This window comes from Ixodes scapularis, unplaced genomic scaffold (genome assembly GCF_016920785.2).
Source record: "Ixodes scapularis isolate PalLabHiFi unplaced genomic scaffold, ASM1692078v2 PGA_scaffold2__306_contigs__length_199485367, whole genome shotgun sequence".
NCBI classification, from domain to species: Eukaryota; Metazoa; Arthropoda; class Arachnida; order Ixodida; family Ixodidae; genus Ixodes; species Ixodes scapularis.
Window position 1 is genome coordinate 144610196 of NW_024609857.1, and position 22340 is coordinate 144632535.

Here is a 22340-nt window from a genome sequence, read left to right on the forward strand (position 1 = left end):
GAAACGTTTATTATGTGAACCATACCCTGGCCTATTGGGCCTCATGTGGTATGGGGGAGGGGAAAGGGGGGTTTAGCGATGATATCTCATCGACGGAAATAAGAGGAATGTAAGAACTTCAATTTTGACGGTGTTGGCAGTGTTGCTTTGAGAGCGCTATGATTTCAGGCTTCCACCATGCCCATTACAAACGCCATCGAACTTGTTGTTCCCAATGTAATGACGTCACGAAAGGTAACCGAACGAGGGCGCCACCGAAACATCTCGCCTCTAATAGGTGACGGTAATAATACCTGGAGACTCGGGAACAAGGGTCCAGACAAAGGACAAACAGAAATCTCCAAACACAGCTAGGTGACTGGTGCGCGACCGAAAAACCAGCCTTGTCCTGGTGTCGAACCAGGGACCTCTCCATTTCCAGTGAGCGCGCTCTACCAACTGAGCTAATCATGAAAAGACGTCGGTAGAGCAAACGGGCTTCATTAGCTGCCACCAATCTAACACCAACAAGGATGAACTAGGGTGCCTTCATGCGCGCTTTGCTTAGGATGGAGACATCTGGCCATTTTGTCTCACACTTTTATTTTTATTTTTTTGTTCAGAAGCGCGTGAAATAACGTGTCCCTGCACGCGCTCGTGGCGCTGACTGTGCTACGGCGACATTTTGTTTTCGTCGATTTCTTTGTATTTTCCCCGTGAGCGCGTGCTGTCGGCATCGGGTACTACAAAGGGTGGCATCACCCTAAACAGTAGGACATTGAGGCACCCTAGGGTGAACGGCGTCATAAGGCAATTAATGAGGACGTGCTAGCAAGTTACACATGAATGACGTTAATAATCCATGGAGAAGGGGGACAAAGGACAAACATAAATCTCCAAACAAATCGCACACTAGTCACCTAACTGTGCTTGTCCTTTGTCCCCCTTACTACTCTTGTCCAGGGATTATAATCGTCATTCTTGTGTAGCTCGTTTGCACCTTTGCCTTAATTGCATCGTCATCACGACCCTAAAAGCGGGCCGTTCACCCATGTTGGTTTTAGACTGGTGGCAGCTGATAAAGCCCGTTTGCTCTACTGACGTCTAACTCCTGGTTAGCTCAGTTGGCAGAGCCCTCCACTGGAAATGGAGAGGTTCCTCGTTCGATACCAGGACCGGGCATATTTTTTCGGTCGTCCACCAGTCACTTAGTTGTGTTTGGAGATTTGTGTTTGTCATATTGTCCCCCTTGTTAATTCCCCTTCTCCAGGGATTATTATCGTCATTCCCGTCCAGCTCGCTTGGAGTTTTGCATTAATTGCATTATCATCATGACCTTAAAATGCAGGCCGTTCGCCTTTGTTGGTGTTGGACTGGTGACAGCCGATAAAACTCGTTCGCTCTACTGAGGTCCAATTCCTGGTTAGCTCAGTTGGTAGAGCGCTCCACTGAAAATGGAGAGGTACCTGGTTCGATACCAGAACCAGGCGTATCTCTTTTCGGTCGCGCACCAGTCACCTAGCTGTGTTTGGAGATTTGTGTTTGTCCTTTGTACCCCTTGTTCCCCTTCTCCAGGGAATATTATCGTCCTTCCCGTCCAGCTCGCTTGCACCTTTGCATTAATGGCATTATCATCATGACCTCAAAATGCAGGCCGTTCACCCTTGTTGGTGTTAGACTGGTGGCAGCTGATAAAATCCGTTTGCTCTACTGACGTGTAGCTCCTAATTAGCTCAGTTAGTAGAGCGCTCCACTGGAAATGGAGAGGCGGATTTTTTCGGTCGCACACCAGTCACCTAGCTTGTCAGCGCGGTTTTTCATGTTCGTCGCTTATAGTGATCTAGGGCATAAGAAACGCAAACGGATGATGCTGTGAAAAAGCGACGATCTTCATCCGGCGTCGTTTGGCGTCTTTCGCTCTGCATAAGCTTCGGAACTGTGGCTGTTGCGCCGCGTGCCACGCCAACGTGCCGCCAGGAAAGTTCCTCATGCAGGTTGTTCGCCGCATATTTGCTCCGTGAAGTTCGGCCCTTAGTTCGTCTTGTCGTGCTGCAAGCTTAACATGCTGCTTCATTGGCTCATACATGTGAACAATTGTTTACAACCTGAATAGCACATATCTTCACGTATGTTCTCGCGTCGAACCCGAAACGTCTATACATATCTCCTTCTAACTTAATAACTGCCATTTTTGTGCTAAGCAACATGCACATTCAAGCCACTGTCGAGGACAACATTAAGTGAATGAAGTGAGAAAATTGCCGGGTACTCCATGAGGTGCATTTATTTCTGCATACGTCAATGACACCTGTGGTTGAGCCATTTTTAGCGCATATACGCGCACGATGCTAGTTACCGCAGTTGCTTTCGACCAACCGACTTTTTGCTGAGTAGCTAGTTGAACCATAGGTCTGACCTGGCAATAACAATTATGTACAAGAAAGAGGGCCAGCTTGCTCGGTGACCAATTTGGGTAGGCGTCCCTGCGTCTCTTGCGAGATCTTTTTGTTTCTTCGTTAATAGGCATTCAGTTTGGCTTTAGCCGACGTCATCGTTTGAGAGCTGACTCAGTCTAGACGCCGTCCTGTACGGAGGCATTTGCTTATAGTCGGGTTGGCTGTGCATCACCGTGATGGGGACGATCCTCTCAATCTCGGTCAACGGCGGGTCCTTCATCGGCACGTCTACCGTCAGGAAGCCGTCTTCGGTGAGGCTACACGAGACGCGGTCCGCATCCGCACCTTCCGGGAGCAAGTATCTCCTGGTGAACTCTTTCACAATGATGCCCTTGCGGCCCCTGTCTTCCGTCCGTACAGCTTGAATAACGGCGTGCTTGCCGCAGGTCTTTACGGTCAGATCCTCGGGGTTGAACTGCTGCACGTCCAGGATCACCTTGAACTGCGTAGCGGACGGGTGAGAGTGGCAGAGCTTGTCTGCGACGGGCGAAGAGCCGCAGCCCACACCGCAGGGCCGGTACTCTTCAGACCTGTGCCGGCTGTGGTCGTGGTGACGCCGGCGGTGGTGAGGCTCGGTGTCCTCGTAACTCCGGGCAGAACAGGCGCGCTTATGGGTTTCCGGCGAACCGTTCCTGCAGCCGCGGTGGCAGCGGCAGTGGTCCCTTCGCTGCGCCGTGCGTTGGCCGAGGCTGCTGGGGGGAATCTCGGGCCTCGAGCACTGGGACGTGTCCGGCAGGGCTTTGCGCCAAGGCGTCGCCAGCTTGACAGCTTTCGCGGCGGCGCGGGGCCCTCGGGACAAGGACTGGGGGCGGGCACTGCCGGGGGAAGCGGAGGACTGCGGGACTGATGGGCCGGCGCTGGCACCTCGCGCTGTTGAGCGCACGTGGACAGTTTTCGCTCGTCCTCTTTCTTGTAAGAGCCCTTTTCAATCAACAATAATAGTAATGAATGTTTAGACAGCCGGAAGTTATTGTCGGTGACAGCTACTCAGCAAATTTAGTGCGCGCTCCGCCTCCATCTCGAGCTTTCTGCCTCTGGTAACACTTCAACCCATGCGTAGCGGAACCTCGGTGAAAAGCAACAAGCTCGTGCTGGATGCGAAGCTTCCACTGAATTCGCAGCATGTCACCTGTGATTTTTGTAAACAGCGGAAACGTGCATACACCATTTCAATATTTACAAGTCCTCAGTCCACCGTGCAATCTCCTCGCCCAGCACGCGCCTGTTCGTCGCTTAGGAAAGCGAGCAAATCGCGCACCTTACGCACAAACACTCAGTATGAAACCGGCCAGGAGCCATATCTTGAAGAGGTCTATTCGCGACTCCAGATATGACGGTCTAAAACAGCTCGTGCGATGCAATGTGCCAGACCAACGCGAAACGCTGGGGCATCAGCAAGCACGCATTGGACTCAAAATGGCTTGCCCCCGCTTTTTATCCTCCACGTTCTGAACCTGCAGAGATGTGTTGGCGTAAGCAAGCTTCAGGGGTTCGGTGGCCGTGTGGGCCCAGTGTCTCAGTTTGGAGCGTGGAGCGAAAGCTTGCGCTGTAGGGCCTCTTGGGTTCGATCTCCACTCCCTGACCTTTTCGATCTGAATGAGTTTCCCATACCGGCACGTTTACCCAAAGTTTTGTACTTTGCGTAAATACCATTTAGAATAAATCTCTGGCGTATATAACCATAGCATCCTCTATACTCCCAAAGCCTGGCAGTTCGACGACGGAACCATAGAGTGCCCGGTCGTAGATTTGAAGCGCGAGGATCTGGTAGCACAGGGCATCAAAGAGCCATTTCTCGGGGAACCTAAAGCCCCTTTATCCCGGGAAAAGTGGCGCCATTCATTGTTGTAGAAATGCTCGAGGCATGTGCCGCGCGCCACTTCTGGGAAATTCATGGCGTCTGAAATCTAGCTCAGTGCTGCGCTGTGCCGTCATGATTTTCCCAAGGGCTGCACGTTGCACGTGCCTCGTGCATCGACGAACCTTGCGCTACGTTTGCAACATAAAGGGGCTTTAGGGGAACCTAGAGTTCCTGCATAGGCTCCCTACGGGAGCCAGAGTTGCGCATTTGTTTTCCCCGCGCCGCCACGCCGCTATTCGCCGAGATCCATCACGTGAGGAGCAAAGCATCCGTTGGCGTGCAAGAAAGCCACCTTTACGGTCGCTCCGCCGACGTTTCTCTTGCCCCGGCGTATGTTTCCCTGCTTTCCGCCTCCTTTTCCTCCTCTCCTGTTTTCCATGCGCGGCGGCGCGCGCGGCGCCGCTATTCGCCAAATTTAGTCACGTGAGGAACAAAGCATCCATCTCGTGCGGGAAAGCCGGCGCTACGGCCACGCGCCGAGGCTGAATGCGCAACTCTGCTACCGTAGGTAGCATATACAGGAACTCTAGGGGAACCTGAACGTCAGCGCACAGCATTTTGCAGCGGCGAGGACCCGAAACATACTTGTCCGCTCGGGAGAAGTGTGTTTCGTCGGCTCTCGTCGCAGCGGGGAGCGAGTCACGTGGCTCTCACATCCGTTGTCCGCCGCTCCACCTTTTCCATTTCGACGGTCGCTTCTCGTGGCGATCTGCCAGGCTTTGTCATTATATAGGAGGATATAGGATATAACCTTTGAAGCATACGTTAGTTATTCTCCTCGTGCAATAGTATAAAAAAATTGAAGGAAAAATGAGCTGTCGGTTGTGGTTTTTCTTTTAAAATCGCAGCCAGAACAAGTGGTCACGTGATCTGAAGCCGATTATATGCCGTCAATGTTTATCACAGCCACTCGCTGGGGTTGGAAGAGCACAGGACACGCGCTGAGTTCCAGATATTGTTAGGGCGGCTATGGTCGTCATTAAAGCGATTGGGCACGAGCTACTTTCCGAATGCTTGTCGAGCTATTGATTATCGCGACCCCAAATCGGATGCTCACGCAATGCTCGGTTCCAATCTATGAGCCGCATTTCAATTCGATTCAACTCAATTTTATTTTCCAACACAGTGTTGGGGGTCCCCGGGTGAAAAGGCTGTCGTTGGCAGCTTGAGAGTGCCTGGGGGACCATACAAACAGCAAACAGTGTCCCCAGTGAAGATATTTTAATATCTTCACTGGGGTATACTGCGATTTCCAAAGTTTAAACTACGTCATCAAGTTTTGCGAAGGTCTTATCTGGATGTCGTCGGCATCACAGCTTTTGCCATTTTTTAATTGCAGGATAAGAGAAATTACTTCAGATTCACTAACTGGTTCAAGAAATATTGAGGCGTCGTTCCTTGCATCGCAAAAACTAGAATGAGTTATTTTTGGTGCTCGTTATAGTCACAAAATGGTCATTGAAAGCGTTAGATAATAAACAACCTGTCAGGCATTACAGCATCACACTCTATTTGTTCGATAGAGTTTGTTGGTTGATTGCGACCTAAAACTGAGTTTATCTGTTTCCACACAATATCCACACGTCTGTTTCTAGACCCAAAAACATCAGAATAATAACGAGTTCTGGCGCGTCGAATCTCATTTGCGACTCAAACACTCTAGGCTTCTGGTCTTCACAAACTTATTATACAATGTATTATTCCTGCGAATTTTACATAGAAAATTCGGCGTTATCCATGGTTTTCGAACACGTCTGGGCTTTCTAAGTGATTTAAATGGAAAATGGGTCTTGCATAGGGTAGAAAAGTGATCCATAAAAGTGTTATAGGCTCTATCGGCGTCGTCCTCGTCAAATACTTTGGTCCAGTCGGTGTTGGCAACATCCTGACAAAACATCCTGTCAACTTCCGGTTCCTAAGGAACCGGAAGTAGACAAACGCCGCTCATCCCCTCCGGTGCTGAAGCACGTCACGACCACGAGATTTCTCATTTCGCTTTCGGCGACTGTTGTCTATGAAATGATTCTTCCATCCATCCATCACAGCATTATCTTCTATGTTTCCTTTGTGTTTTTACTTACACAGTCCGCCCTTATGTAATGCCCAGATATGGGCCTTTAAGGTACTTGAATAAATAAATAAATTGAGGCTTAAAGCTAAAGAGGAAGAAGTTGAAAAATAATTCCATGGTTCGGAGAAGAAGAAGAGTTCGGAACTGATAAGACGTATTTTTTACGGCTCCTGCGAGATTAACCTAGCGCCCACTTCACTGGCCTGCGGGTTCCCTGCGGCCTTGGCCCTGGCCTCGGGCCAGACCAGCTCGGGTGGTGACCTATTACCATCGCCGCCGGAGGCGTCCGGCACAGAAATGTCCAGGCTTACCCAGCAACAGCCACCACCCGGAGCCGACCATTTCCTCGATGACAGACCTCTATACGGAACCTTTCACCCACTGCAAGTAAGCCTTCCATCGACTCAAGAACAACCACAGGGACCACCGCCACCAAGTCTCGAACATACATTTAATGTATTAGCGACACTGATTCAGCAGAACCCCGCATTCCTCGAGGCACTGAATCATTTTATGGCGCAGTTCACACCGCCTCCGCAAGCTGAGCACTGCCCACCTCAACAAGTGCGGCAAAAGGAACCACGGCACCGGCGTCCATCGACACGATGTAGTGCAAGATCTCGCTCGCCTAGAAGCGAAACAAATACGCAAGATGACACAACCTTGTCAGAAGAGCACCGGCATATTCCGGATAGCGACCATTCCTATACAGCACGTTCACTGACACTGAATGGCAACCAGTTTCAAACAGTCACCGCATCTCAGTGCCATGGCGGCCTTAACCAAGAACACAACACCGAGGTGCCCTTGCAACATGGAACGTCACCGCAAGCTGCATCGCAGAATATGGAGGGAGATGACGACCAAGAGTGGCCGCTCCCGGGCGCCACAGCACGAAAGAGGAAAAGAAACCCACTGACTCCGGAGGATGCGGAAACGTCAAAACCAATTCCACAACCAACACAGACGGTGGTACTTCGGTCCATTGGAAGAAAGGCGGTGAATGCCTTCACAGGGCAGGAAATCTTTGACGCTGTCAAGCAAACCGGCGTTCAGAGCAATGAGCAGTACACCGTTCATCGTAATGAAAAGGCAAATGCAATAGCCATAACAACACGCGACCCCCTAACATTGGAGAAACTTCTCAAGGTGAAGGAAATACGAAAGGGCACAGAAGTACACCAACTGCAGCCCTATAAAGCTATGGCAGGGAACGAATGCCGGGGAGTACTCTACCTCCCGGGCGAGGGACACGAGGTGACCGCCGAGTCTCTACAAGCAGACATTGTGTCCAAGAGTCACAAAGTCGTTGTAGCAAGACCGATGGGACCCAAGGGGAACACCATCCTTGTGACATTTGAAGGCAGAGTTCTCCCCAAGAAAGTCAGCTACATGAGCGAAGTCCTTAATGTACGCGAGTACCGCCCACGTCCTCTGGTGTGTTTTCGCTGTCACGCGATCGGACACAAGAGGGATGTGTGCCCTAGGGACGCTTCTCGATGCGGAACGTGCGGCTCCGAGCACGACGGCATGGAAGGATGTGCACAAACCCCAAAGTGCAGGAACTGCGGCGGTGCCCACGTAGCCACCAGCAAAGACTGCCCGCAGCGAGCAATCCCACCGCGGCGAAACAACCAAAAACCAACAGCAGGAAAGGATCAAGGACAGGAACAACCTCCACCTCTGCCAACAGCTTCTGCGCCACCGGCACACCTAGGCGGCGGGACCTCATATGCAGCTAAGACCACGGGATCGGTTCAACCCAAGACACCACCAGCACATCAATCACAAGAGGCCGGCATGATGTTACAAACTCTGCGCGCCCAGCAGGCAGGGTTCGCGCGACTGGATAAACAGATGACCGCGCTCACGACGGCCATACATATGCTCATTAACACGCATAATGCCAAGCACTAATCAACTCAACCCAAACGTCAACCAACAGAAATTACCCCCCACACCTAAACACACCTCACGGCGTTCCAACCCATCCCCGAGCATACTTCAGTGGAACTGCGGAGGGTTGCGGCCAAAGCTACCGGAACTTAAAATTCGTCTGCAAGCACTAAAAGACCGCGCACCAGACGTTATCCTTCTTCAGGAAGCTAATGTTGACAAAATCAAAATTCGAGGATATAACACATATATACAGCCGAGCATTAAAAGACAAACAAATAACTACGGTGTCGTAGCCACATTGGTCAAGAAAAAACATACACAAACACAATTAAATTCCGAGACAGCGTGTTCAGACGACCGTGAGGTTGTCTCTACGCGGGTCAAACTCGGGGATACTGTGATCGACATAGACAACACATACATAAGGCCGTCCGTGAGCTCCAACGAGGCTGCTTGGATCAAGGGACTTGTAGCAATGGGCCGGCACACCATCCTGGCTGGTGACTTCAACGCTCGTCACACCGCGGGGGGATACCCCGACGAGAACGCCCGGGGAAAGAGCTTAAAAAAATGAAAGCCGTTTACTACTCCGAGTAACGCAGAATTAGAGCGCAGCTCTTGAGGAGGAGGAGGGAAGGGCACTGGCGGGGTGGGTCAAGTGACGTCGGGTGGCGGGGGTCACGTGACAATGCTGATGACGTCATCAGTGACGTCATCAGTGATGATGACGATGACGATGAGATGCCGGTGAGGTCACTAATGACGTCATCAGTGATGATGACGATAACGATGCGGATGCCAGTGACGTCATCCGTGACGGCACTGATGACGTCATCAGTGGCGACGACGTCAACGGGGGTCACGTGACCTCGGGGGGGGGGGGGGTCACGTGACCTGGGTAACGATCGTGACTCTCGTGAGGGTAACCCTAGTAACCCTCGTGAGGGTAACTCTCGTGACACTCGTGAGGGTAACTCTCGTGACCCTCGTGAGGGTAACTCTCGTGACCCTCGTGAGGGTAACTCTCATAACCCTCGTGAGTGTAACTCTCATAACTCTCGTGACCCTCGTGAGGGTAACCCTTTTGAAGGTAACTAACCCTCGTAACCCTCGTGAGGGTTACGAGGGTTACGAGGGTTGGTACCCTCGTAATCCTCGTGAGGGTAACCCTCGTGAGAGTAACCCTCGTAACCCTCATAACCCTCACGAGGGTTACGAGGGTTACTCGCGGTTACGCCGACGCCGACGCCGACGCCGACGGCGACGGCGACGGCGACGCCGCTCAAGCCGGGAACGGGCGCCTAAGAGCTGCGCTCTAAAAAGCCTGTGTTGCAGCCAAGCTCAAGCTTTGCAACAGCCCTGAAGTACCCACCCGGTTGGCCCAGATACCCGGACACAACGACACGTCACCCGATCTAACCTGGGCATCACCGAAATTGAAAATCCAATGGCAAGTACAGTCGGACCCCATGGGCAGCGATCACCTTCCCATTTGTATCCAGCTCTCCATTCGCTCCTCCCCAAGACGGCGAGCAACCTTCACCAAGTGGGACAACTATCGTACCGCAATAGGTCGTCACAACGGCGTCCCCCTCGCAGAGCGCATCCAGCTAGCGCTCAAAGAGGCCCGCACCGAGTACCAGGTGAAAGAGGACACGCCACCCCTCGACCTCCGCCTGGTCACGCTGTGGGAAAAACGCCTCAAGGCGCTCGTTCGGTACAGGGCCAAGAAATCCCTCACGAACAAGATCTGCCTGAATCAGGCCACAGCCAAGGCCAAAAGATACACGATCGAGCTCTGTCGCACCACCTGGAGAGGGTTGTGCGACTCTTTCAACGACAGGACGGGCTACATGAAGGTATGGCATGCGTACAAGGGACTCGCCGGAAAGATTAAAACCCGCAAAACCGGGAGCAACCTAGCTCTGCGACTTAACATAACCGAGGAACAACTTGGGGAATTAGCCGGGGAACAGTTCTTTCCTCAACAACCTACTCCACCACCGGCCGAGGTCTACACACCACTGCCCATCATAAACGAACAACCGGGGGACGCATCATTCACTATGGCGGAGCTCATTGACGCCCTTAGCTTGGCGAAGGCGAACTCTGCACCAGGTCCGGACCACGTCACCATAACGGCGCTCCGGAACCTTCCGATGGAAGCGATGAACGAACTCCTCGACACATTCAATGCGGTCTGGATGGAAGGCGCAATGCCGGCGGAGTGGAAACGGTCTACAGTGATTCCCATTCCGAAGCCCGCCAAGACTCCGCACGCAATAGCAAATCTCCGACCGATATCCCTCACTTCCAATTTAAGCAAGGTATTGGAGCGCATGGCCATCGGCCGCCTGCAATGGATCCTCGAGACTACGGGCGCCCTCCATCCCATGCAGACTGGTTTCCGACCTCAAATGTCAACTCAAGACAGCCTGGTAATGAATCATCACGACCTCTACGAACGCCACCTCTCCAATTTTCAGCCTCGGACACTCGTCGCCATCGACTTGCGAAAGGCCTTTGACTCTATCCCGCACTCCACCGTGGTCGCTGCTGCGCAGAGGCGAGGCATACAGGGCCGCACCTTAAATTTTATCAAAACCTTTCTAGAAAATCGCACTTACCAGGTGGCGATCGGAAATACAAAAGGGGCCTGGAAGGCCAACAACATCGGCGTACCGCAAGGGGCGGTTCTGTCGCCGCTCCTTTTCAACCTCGCCATGACCGATCTCGCCCTAGCCCTTGAGGCCGTTCCACAGGTGCGTTATACCATTTATGTGGATGACGTCACCCTGTGGACGACAGCCGGACTGGCATCCGACCAGCAATACCACATGCAACGTGCCCTTGACATCGTCACCACTTTCGCACAAAACACCGGACTTCAGCTTTCTAAGGAGAAGACCATGTATATGGTAATTCCCGCAAAGCGCAAAAAATCACGCACAGACATCCATCTTAACGTGGAAAACACTCCCATCACACAGGCAGACTGTGTGAAAATATTGGGTGTCCCCTTCGACCACCACGGAAGGGCCAACACATGGATGAAGCACGTAAAAAAACAGTGGAAAAACGGTCTGACCCTCCTCAAAGCAATTACCAACAAAGCTTGGGGGGCTCAAGAAGACCTATTACGCCGTCTCGTGCGGACTCTTCTAGTGTCAAAGGTTATTTATGGACTGAACTTTCAAAATCTAACTCAGACGCAGGAGACCACACTTGTCACAATGAATCGGGCCGCAATGAGGATTGTCACGGGTCTCCCTCGCTTCACACGGGTGGAAGAGCTCGAACGCATCGCGCAGATGAATACCATTCAAGAAATCGCCGAAGAACAACGAATCAGCCAAGCCCTGCGCCTGTCCCGGACACCCCAAGGCAGAACTATTCTGATACTGAGTGGGCGCGCCCATCTCATTGACGGCCCATTTATGCCGACGCCTCCGCCCCCATGGGAAACGGAGGCGGTCACCGTCGCCAAACCGATTCCAAAAACCAAGGGAACGACTCGCCGGGACGAAGAGTCACTCAGGCCTCTAACCACATGGCAGAAGTCGGCGGTCTCGGAGAGCACGTGGAAGTGTTTTACACAGACGCGTCGCGCTCTGAGACCGGCCGCACGGCTATAGCCTGGTACTCCCCTACAAAACAGGACACGCAGCAAGAAATCACTGTAAACACGAAGACCACGTGCTCCGAAGAACTGCGAGCGATCTTGATGGCGACACAGGCAGCCATTCTGAAGAGAGCCAACATTACAGAAACACGCATATATACAGATTCTCAAGAGGCACTCCGCGAATTGCGTCGCACGGACACATGTAACGCCGTGGTCGCACAGATCCGAACACTGGTGCGCAAAGCGAAGGACGACCAAACGATCACTGTCGCGCGGCTGCCAGGCCACGAAGGCATCCCTGGGAACGAGAGGGCGAATGGGGCCGCGAGGGCACAGCTACAAGCAACACAGCCCTCACAAGGCCTGGTTCCTCCGCTCAGTCCTCGGAAGGTGCCTGAAGACACTGCCGACTTTGACCTTTCCGAGGTCAAACCCGAAGAACGAGCAGCACGCAAGGCGCGCCTCACTACTCTCCTGCCGCCCAACCCTCACCGCATTCCGAGCATCTTTCCGCGATGGCAGCGGGTGGCGCTCAACCGACTGCAAACGAAGACGGTGCTGACGCCAGACTTGCTGTCAAGAATTCACCATCCGACGGATCCAGACGACGTCGGCCCCGATCCGAACTGCGAATACTGCGGCGTTCCTGCCACCTGCTCCCATGTCCTGTGGGACTGCGCAGAATCCGCGCCGGAGCGCGAGGCCGCAATCCGCAACCTCCCCTACCACATACGACCTGGCTCCTACACAGAATGGACCAAACCCACAACCGCCATTCTGAATGAACAAAAACTCATCTACACATCTCTCATCAACTTCCTCCGATCCTCCGGGATCGGTAGGTTCATCTAATCATCATCATTTTCACTTCCGTTCACCCTTTCCCCCCCGCCTAATCTGAGGCCTTCAGGCCAGAGGGCGGCATCACCCAATAAACGTTTTTACTTCTACAATTCCATGGTTCACGTTGGCGGCATAGGATATACACGCATAGCATTCCACGGTGGCTGCATAGGATATACACGAGGCCATGTGGCAGCTTGCTCCCCAAGTTGAGGGAATGAAGGATGCACATATTTCTCGAATTCTTCGGCGACTGTTATTGCCAGAAAGGAAATGTAAGGCAAGTCTATTCAGTTTTTAGCGTTTGGGACTGGTTCTAAGTAGTATTTACCGAAAGTAGAAAAATCGTTGCATGGCTCTTGTAACCTTCATCACTCAGTATTGATACACGAAAATACTCCGGTAGGTTGCTCTTACAAATCGAAACGGGCAGGGGTGGCGGATTGAACCCATGATCTCTGGGTTCTGCAGCGCGAGCATTCGCTCGATACCAACCACAACCCAGAGCACTGAGCGGCGCTTTCGTTCCACTCCGCCGGGGCTGGTGTGGAATCTATGCTGCTGAAAGTACGCGCTCAGCAGCAAGGTCACCACTATCGCTGCTGATATGACGTCCGTGCTCGACATGCATGCGTTTTGGCATTTTTAATTACGTGATTGGTGTTCAAAACGAAGTTACACAATGCCCCGCCCCCCCCCCCCCCCCCCCCCCTCTCCTTAACATAAAAGCACACAGTTAACGGCGGAGGCTTTGGAGGAAATGTGGACCGGTCAAATATCAGGGCGTTTGAAATAAAGCCCTTTTGTAAAATTCACGCTTTGCGTTTCTAGCTGTATACGTGTATCGGTGTTGCGCGGGCGCTCGAGCAGCAGCTCGGAGCCTGGCGCGGGCTCATGACATAAAGCGCGAGAGTCAGTTCTCTTCTGGTACCGAGCTGTGTGGACTCACAATCAATACATGGTGCCGAAACCCGACTGATATCTGACCGGGTGAACCTTGAAGTTCAATATGGAGATGCTGAAACCACCGGATGGTTTATCGTTCTCAGGGAACGTCGCAGACAACTGGAAACGATTCCTTCAACGAGTGGAGCTCTTCCTTGAAGCGACCGGGTCTGATCCAGAGGTTCGAACAGACAGGCAGGAGATAGCTATCTTGCTGCACGTCGCGGGACCTGAAGCTGTCGACGTCTTCAACACATTCACTCTCACGGAAGAACAAAGGGAAAGCTTCGACGCGGTAGTTCACAAGTTCCAAGATTATTGTGCACCGAAAGCTAACGAAACATTCGAACGCCACGTTTTCCGCAAGACGATCCAGATGGAAGGTCAGTCATTTGAAAACTTTTTGAGAGACGTTAAACTCAAAGTGCGCTCGTGTAATTTCGGCGACCTGACAGATTCTCTTGTGAGAGATCAGATTGTCGATGGCGTCAGAGATCACAAACTGCGGGAACGTCTGCTGAGGGAAAATGACCTGACCCTTGAGAAAGCAGCGAGAATCTGCAAAGCTGCAGAGAATTCGTCGCAAGAAGCGAGGATGTGGATGGATCAGCACCCGACACCAGTAGAACAAGTAAACGCCATGCAAAAAAGTGAAAAAAGTGCGTCACGTCTGCGATGTCGAAAGTGCAACCGATTTCACGCACCACGCCGATGCTCAGCTTTCGGCAAGAAATGCAATTTGTGCAGAAAGAAACACCATTTCGCGATATGTTGTGACGCAAAGCCTCAAGATCAGCAAAGCAGTCGGCGAGTGGAGGAACTAGAAATACCGTCAGAAGATAACTTTGAGATACTCCAGGTCGGCGAGTCCGGGAAAATCGCCGAGAAAGACTGGTTGATCAAGGTAATGATTGAAAAGGTGCCTGTACAGTTCAAGGTAGACACCGGCTCCCAAGTCAATCTTCTCCCGCTGTCACTCTTCCGAAGCGCCAACTCCAGGCAGCACCTGATACCAAGTCCGGCAGTGTTACAAAGCTACAACGGCAGCGCTATCGGCCACCTTGGAAAAGCCAGACTCATGCTCAAGTTCCAAGGAAAAGTTGTTTCCGCCGAGTTTTTTGTCGTCAAGAACAGGCGTGCACTTCTAGGATTGCCTACTTGTGAAGAGTTAGGCTTGGTGAACCGTGTGCACGAGATCGCCACCACCACGGATACTCAATCCCAAGTTCAGCGAGAATTTCCAGCGCTGTTTGAAGGCATCGGGAAAATCCAACGTCCATACAGCATCTCTTTTAAGGAAGACACAGTGCCTGTCGTTCAACCTACCCGTAGGGTACCTCAAGCCCTTATGGAGCCGCTGAAGCAAGAACTGAACCGCATGGAGCAGGCAGGAATTATCACAAGAATGAAGGAGCCCTCAGACTGGGTAAGCCCCCTAGTCTTGGTGAAAAAGAAGAACGGCAGTTTAAGGGTATGCATGGACCCACGAAGAATCAGTGAGTGTCTGAGACGTGAGCATTTCGAAATGCCGAGAAGGGAAGATATACAAGCTGAGCTTGCTAGCGCCACAGTGTTTTCAAAGCTTGATGCGCGGGCAGGCTTTCACCAAATCCCGTTGACTGACGAAACATCGCGAGTTAGCACATTCGGCACCCCTTTTGGACGATACCGATTTTTGAGGTTGCCATTTGGATTGGCTTCTGCGCCAGAGGTATTCCAGCGTGCGATGTCTGAAGTTTTTGAAGAACTGAAGGGGGTACGTGTTTACATTGATGACGTGCTGGTCTGGGGAGCTACGCAACAGGAGCACGATGATCGGCTGCGATCAGCTCTGCAAGCTGCACACAGCGCAGGCCTGACGCTAAACTCAGAGAAATGCCAGTTTGGAATTCCAGAAGTAATTTTCCTTGGGGATGTAGTGAGCAAAGAAGGTATCAGGCCTGATCCGAGTCTTCTAGAAAATATCGTGAAGATGGAGGCACCCACAAACAAGAAAGCTCTCCAGCGCATGCTTGGCGTTATAAATTACTTTGGAAAATACTTAAAGAGATTATCCGAACGTACAGCAAATCTTAGACAACTTCTTCGCGAAGATGTACTTTTTGAGTGGACAGCGGCTCATGACAGTGAGTGGAAGCAATTAAAACTCATGCTGACCAGTGCTCCAGTCCTCGCACTTTTTGACCCTAGTAGACCCACAAAACTGTCGGCTGACGCGTCTACAGATGGACTCGGAGCGGCCTTATTGCAGCTGTACGACAAGTCGTGGCGCCCTGTAGCGTATGCCTCGCGATCACTCTCGGACAGCGAATCACGATACTCTCAGATTGAGAAGGAGGCGCTTGGGCTGGTATTTGGATGTGAGAGGTTTCACCACCTCACATATGGTAGACACATCCTTCTCGAGATTGATCACAGCCCGTTGGCCGCTTTATGAAAAAAAAAAAAAAAGACTGGGTGATGTCCCCCCTCGCCTACAACGTTTCTTTTTGAGACTGATGAGGTACGACTTCACGCTACAGTTTCTACCTGGCAGAAAGCTTGTGCTAGCTGACGCTTTGTCAAGTGCTGGGCAGCCTAGTCCTCAACACAAGCAAGGCTTGGAGGATGTTGAAGTACACGCTGTGGGAATGCTTGCCGCACTTGTGAGCGAGACAACACAGGACAGACTCAGAACTGAAACACAGAGGGACCCTGAGTTACAACACGTCCTTCACTGTCTAGAAAACGGGTACCCACTGCAAGGCAACTTCAGGTCACTAGACCCTGAACTGTTGGTGGTCAATAGAATCATTCTTAAAGGAACGAGGGTGGTGATCCCTTCGTCACTTCGGCGAGTTATGTTAGCTCGTGTCCACCAAGGGCACTTAGGTGTAAACAAATGTAAAGAAAGGGGACGCCAACTCATGTTTTGGCCCAAAATGGCGCAGGACATTCACACCTTTGTTGCGGAATGCGCGACATGTAAGAAGTTTGCATATCAGCAACCCCGCGAACCACTAATGATGCGCGAGCCCCCTCCTTACGCATAGTATCGTGTTGGCATTGACTTGTTTGCCTATGGAGGTTACTCTTATTTAGTTGTGTTTGATGCGTATTCAAACTATACCCAGAGGTTGAAAGACTCCAGGACACCTGTTCGCAAACCATCATCCAGACATTGTCAGGCTGGTTCGCAAGGCACGGCATTCCAATAGAAGTTCTCTCAGACAATGGGCCACAATTTTTATCTTCCGAGTTTAAACGGTTTTCCAGGGTTTATGACTTCCATCACGTGATATCAAGCCCCCACTTTTCGCAATCCAATGGTCTTGCTGAAAAAGGGGTACAAATTGCAAAGAGAATTTTAAAGAAATGTGATGATGCAGGGGATGATTTTTTTCTCGGTCTCTTGAACTATCGGTGTTCCCCTTTGATAGGAGGACAGTCTACGGGAGAGTTGCTGTATGGAAGAAAACTGCGAGCACAACTTCCTGATTTCTCATCGCACTCGAGGAAACCTGTGTGCAAGAGGCAACAAAACAAGCCTGGAACGTCGCTGAAGGACCTGAAGAGCGGTGACGTTGTCCGCATGCGAGGAAAAGGCGGTTGGTTTAAGAAAGCTAGGGTAACAAATTGTGCCGGGCCACGCTCCTACACTGTCCAAACCGAGCGGAACAGGATCAACAGGAGAAACCGCCGTCATTTGTTGAAAACGTCGGAGGCATTCAATGATTGCCTGGATGAAGATACCGCTTCACCACAGCAGCACTCCGACGCCCACGACAATCCGCAGCCTTCACAGACTTCGCTGCCTCCGCACCTTTCGCATTCTCCACAGCTTCCACAACCGCACTGTAACCCAGATACAGACCATCGTTCCACACATCCATCCCCAGCATCCGGTGAAACTTTGACAGATGAGGCTCCAGCACTGAGAAGGTCATCACGAAGCAGACACGCACCACGTCGACTAACCTACGACAAAACATTTGAACAGTTTCCATAGTTTCTTTTGTGTGTTTATTTTTTATTTAATGCTATCCGCATTCTTTGTATGTTATGTTATTTTCGTACTTATTTTGTTTGTATTTCTTTTCTTTAAAGAGCGGAAAATGTATCGGTGTTGCGCGGGCGCTCGAGCAGCAGCTCGGAGCCTGGCGCGGGCTCATGACATAAAGCACGAGAGTCAGTTCTCTTCTGGTACCGAGCTGTGTTGGCTGTGTGGACTCACAATCAATACAATACGCACACGCGCTTTTTCTTCAGTGGTCACATTGAACAATTTTTTAGCCCAATTGTTTCTTATTTTATGCTTGTGAAGGTGCGCGCAATCCGGTGTAACGCATCTCGAGCGCGTAGCCTTGGCTAATGCTTAGACGCCCTTTTACCGCACAACTGACGCATAACGTGCGTCAGCGCGTCGCGCGTTGGCCCATTCAGTGCAACAAATGATATCCTCAACCCGAGAGAGACAGGCATGTATTATAGGCACCTTTCGTGTTTCTGACAAGTACCGTCTTACAAGCGTGATGTCACCGCTGGAGCGCTGTGTGCAAAAGATGCGCTTTGGACTTGATCTGTGCTCGTTGTGTGCTTCGTGCGATGGACTGTGAGGCGACCGTGTCTAAATCTACGACCTCGACATCGGCAGCAGCGTTTACGTTCACGGCGGTTTCCGCAGGCAAACGTGGTCGCCCGCGCAAATTCGCCACAGCCTCCTCCAGGAGTCGTTCTCGACGTCGTCCTCTAGGCATCGTTCTCGACGTCGTCCTCAAGGTGGTTCTAGAGGTCGTCCCTGAGTTCGCCCTAGAAGTCGTCCTCGACGTCGTCCTTGAGTCCAAACGTACAAGTCCCAACGCATTTATTATTTTTTTTTTTTACTTTTCGGGGCACCAGGGTCAAGGATATGCCGGGGCATTGTTACTATGCTGACCAAGGTTACTTCTGATTCTCCAGACTGTTTTTCTATGCGTCCTCTTCTCTCCTGAGAAGTGTTGCGTAGTCGGGGACTCGAACTAGGTGGCGTGCCAGGAGTGGAGTCAGAGCATCTTCTGCCGCAAGTCCTTAGAGGGATTTCTTGAGTCATTCTTTGCTGGAATCCAATGTCCGCTTATAAACGCCTATCTTGCCTTAGCGTACACAGTACATACACCCAGTTGGCAAAGCTGAGTCACAGTCCGGTGCAGCACAAGCCTGGCGGTGGTTGACTTGAAATAGTAGGATGGCTCACGCAGTGAAGTTAAACAGATATTCGAATGCGTCTGCGGCTGCGCCCGTAACATTGCATGGTTCAAGGGTACGTCATCAGCCTACGTGAGCGTGACCCGCTGCTCTGGTGATCCGAAACCCAGGAAGGAGGCCAGACGTGGCCTCGCTGTGCCGACCCAGACTTCGTACACCGACGACTCGTCTCGAACGCGCTGTTTCTCGTAGAGCTCACGCCTGTGCCGGCAATATCAGGTCGCAATCCACGAGGTCTCTGTTTGATGCTAGGCGAAACTTGAGGATTGAAATTCATGCGTCGGTGGCGGAGGGTCGGCAGGAAGGACCTTCACAACAGGGATGCCATCGCATCGTTTTTTCAACCATAACAGAAGATAAGACATGTGTTCCAGGATGCTTAAAGTGGTCCACTATTCTCGAAAATTCCAAATGGTACTGCCTTCACGATCTTCAACGAGGTCACTCTAAAAGAAAGGGTATATTCTTACACCCCTTGTTCCATATAATGCACCCCAAAACTTCAGTTCGACGTACAGCGCGCTTACGTCGAACTGACTGCCCCAACTTTTGCGAGAGGGTTGATGACGGTGCGATATAACACACTAAACAGCTAAACTACAAATCAAAGCCAAAAAAAAAAAAAAAAAGAAACAGAGGTTTTGCAGTTTGACCAAGAAAACTCCGACAAGTTTTTTGCAGTCAGTCACACTTACGTTAGCTATTTTAATAAGTTGTACAAGTTGGCTATCAAGCCGCTCGTAAAATTTGGCAGAGTCGGTGCAACGTCAGGGCGCTGTACATCCAACTGAAGTTTTGGGGCATCGTATATGTGACAACAGGGGCTGTAAGAATATACCCTTCGTTTTTAGAGTGATAACCCACAACGAAAGTACGTATTGTCCTTTCATATAGCAGCGTGGGAAAGTTTCATGTTCAAGGCCACACCTACAGATAAAGAATACCAGTTTATTCCACCGTGACGTCATGTGATTAATGTTGACAGGGGCGTTTCGACGTTCTGATGGGATTTAGGGTGTCATAAAATTTATTCAGATGTCGAAGTCTTTTCGCATCCCTCGTCAGGCAGACAGGATGTCAGGGAAGGGACCGCGGTCAACCCTTGATGAAACGTTGTTTTGGAGTCCATTGAAGACTGCTCGTCGTCCGAAACCGCCACTTTCAAGGCAGAGTGCCAATCCCACGGGAAAGTAATCTTGGGATCAAAAACTTCCACTTCAAACTTCAAGCTTCATCTCAGTTGGCGTTCAAAAAAAAAAAAAGTGAAAAATGTATTGCAGTATCAGTATTTTTGTATTTGTATTTCTGCACTCCCTAACATGTATTCCTGTATTTGTATTTCCAAAGACTTTTTGCCTCTATTTCTAATGTATTTCCGATAGTATCGCAGTACATTTTTACAAATATATTTCAGTATCAGTATTTTAGCCACTATTTTAATGTATCCCAGTATTTGTATTTCCAAACACATTTTTGAGTATTTCTGCCCAACCCTGACTACAAGCATAGCGCTGACCTCGCGCTGAGCCCGTGCTGACGGGAGCGTTCACCAGCTTTTGTATCGCACCGTCATAACTGTTGCTCCTGGCAGACGATAAGTAGCTGACGACACGTGAGCAGCGCCACATCAGCGCTTCGCTGCATGTGTGAACCGGCCTAAATGCTTTAGCCTTCCTACACGTAAACAGTCTTAAGTGTACTCGTGTACTTTAATTTGGCGACGCCTCTGTCCCCCAGCTCCCTCCTCATTCCGAGGCGTCGCGCCCGGGAATGCGGTGCGGTTGACGAGGTCACGGATGCATAAACGGTACCCGCTGATGCCGTGGCGCGTGTTTCCGCAGATCTCCGTAGTCGACATTGTCTGTGATTTTCGGGGAGTGTCCTGTATTCCCCTTGGAATGTATTTGATTGAAAGATGCCAAATAATGTTACAAGAAAAGAATAAAAAAGACTATAGACCGACACGCGGGCTTGACGTCACGGAGCTGCGGCGTCGCTGAGATCGCGCCGGAGCTGGCTGGTGTGGGCAAAAGGACGCGCGTTTCGCATGGGCGTCATAGCATTTCACCATGCCGCGAAGCTGTGTTGCCGGTTATTGCACCGAAAGGTATAAAAAAAGTAGCGGAGTGAGTTTCCACAAGTTCCCGGCAGACTCTGAAAGGCACAGAAGGTGGATAATATCCGTGGATCGAAAAGAATGGTCGTCTCGAGCGAACGACCGTTTGTGCGGCAAGCACTTTCTTGAAGGCAAGTGCGGCTTCCATTTCAATTTCCGCCCCGAGCCTTGCTTATGTGCAGGGAAACCGTCGTCTGATAAAGACCACCCGGATTTTGTTCCCATGGTGTTCGCGCACGAAGCACCGGCGAAGCGCTCGTCGGAGGCTGGCTACGCCCGTGCTACCAAGAGTAAGGAGATCGGCGACAGAACGGCAGTGTTAGAGGCGTTACCGATAAAAAAAGAACGAGATGCGTCTCTCGTTACTTACAAATAAAAGGTACGCGTTACCGAGCTACGTTATCTCAAAATAAAAGGAACGCGTTACCGCTACTGATAAAAAGTAACGCACGTTACTTCTATGCCACTTTTTAAATTATGATCTAACACGTTTTAACGTTTCGACGATACATGTAGGTATAAGGTCATATATCAAGAAACATTATGTTCATGCAAAAACTGAACATAATTAGTTTATCTCTTTTTATGGTTTCACCTAAATACTCACGAGAGAAACGCAAAGAAAAACGCAGAAAACTTAAATTCGCACGGCTTGACGCCTGAAAACACGGAAAAAATGGAAGTGTAATTACTTTCAGGCTTGGGAAGTAGTAACGAGTAACGTAAGTACGTTACCCGTTACTGTGTCGAAAAAGTAACGAGTAGGTGTCTACGTTACTGAAAAAAACTAACGTGTTCCTGGTAACGCCGCTACTTGTAACGCGCTACCGCCAAGACTGCAGAACGGACAAAGCGTTACCGCTTGTCATGCCTTGTGGTCATGAGGGTGGGGAAAATATCATTCCTTGACTTGAAGACGCTGTGTGTATTTAATCAATTAATAAATACACTTCAGCAGACCCACAGTCTGTTGATCCTGCCGGCAGTGCAGAAACCGACTCGAAGTAATCACATAGCCTCGAGAGACTTAAACGCCTGCACCGTGCCTGCCGTGAACTGGCTTGGCGAAAAAACTAAATAAACGACGACGTGAGCCGCCGACTTCGGTGGCAGCAACTTCACGTCGGAAGCCCAGCAGGCCTTGTTTGCGGCGTACGGATCCTCGAAGGCAGCGGCGTCCACGCACAGTTTGTTTTGATACCGCTGCCGTTCAGGCTCAGCTAGCGAGCTCAAATAGTCGGGCATAGCATACGACATGGGTTGTCAGGAAATACGGCGCACAAATAAAGCTAGAAGCGTCCCTACAAGGTCTACAACGAGCG

At 50.9% G+C, this 22340-nt stretch overlaps 1 protein-coding gene across 1 annotated transcript; it reads right to left on the bottom strand.

The window, feature by feature from the left end:
- Positions 1-2517: 2517 nt before the first annotated feature.
- Positions 2518-7138, bottom strand: LOC115326966. Its single transcript, XM_040217634.1, has 2 exons — positions 7093-7138; positions 2518-3356 (listed from the first exon to the last, which is right to left on the bottom strand). Exons 1-2 carry the CDS (start codon positions 7136-7138, stop codon positions 2518-2520), a joined length of 885 nt encoding a protein of 294 aa, XP_040073568.1.
- Between the last annotated feature and the right edge of the window lie 15202 nt (positions 7139-22340).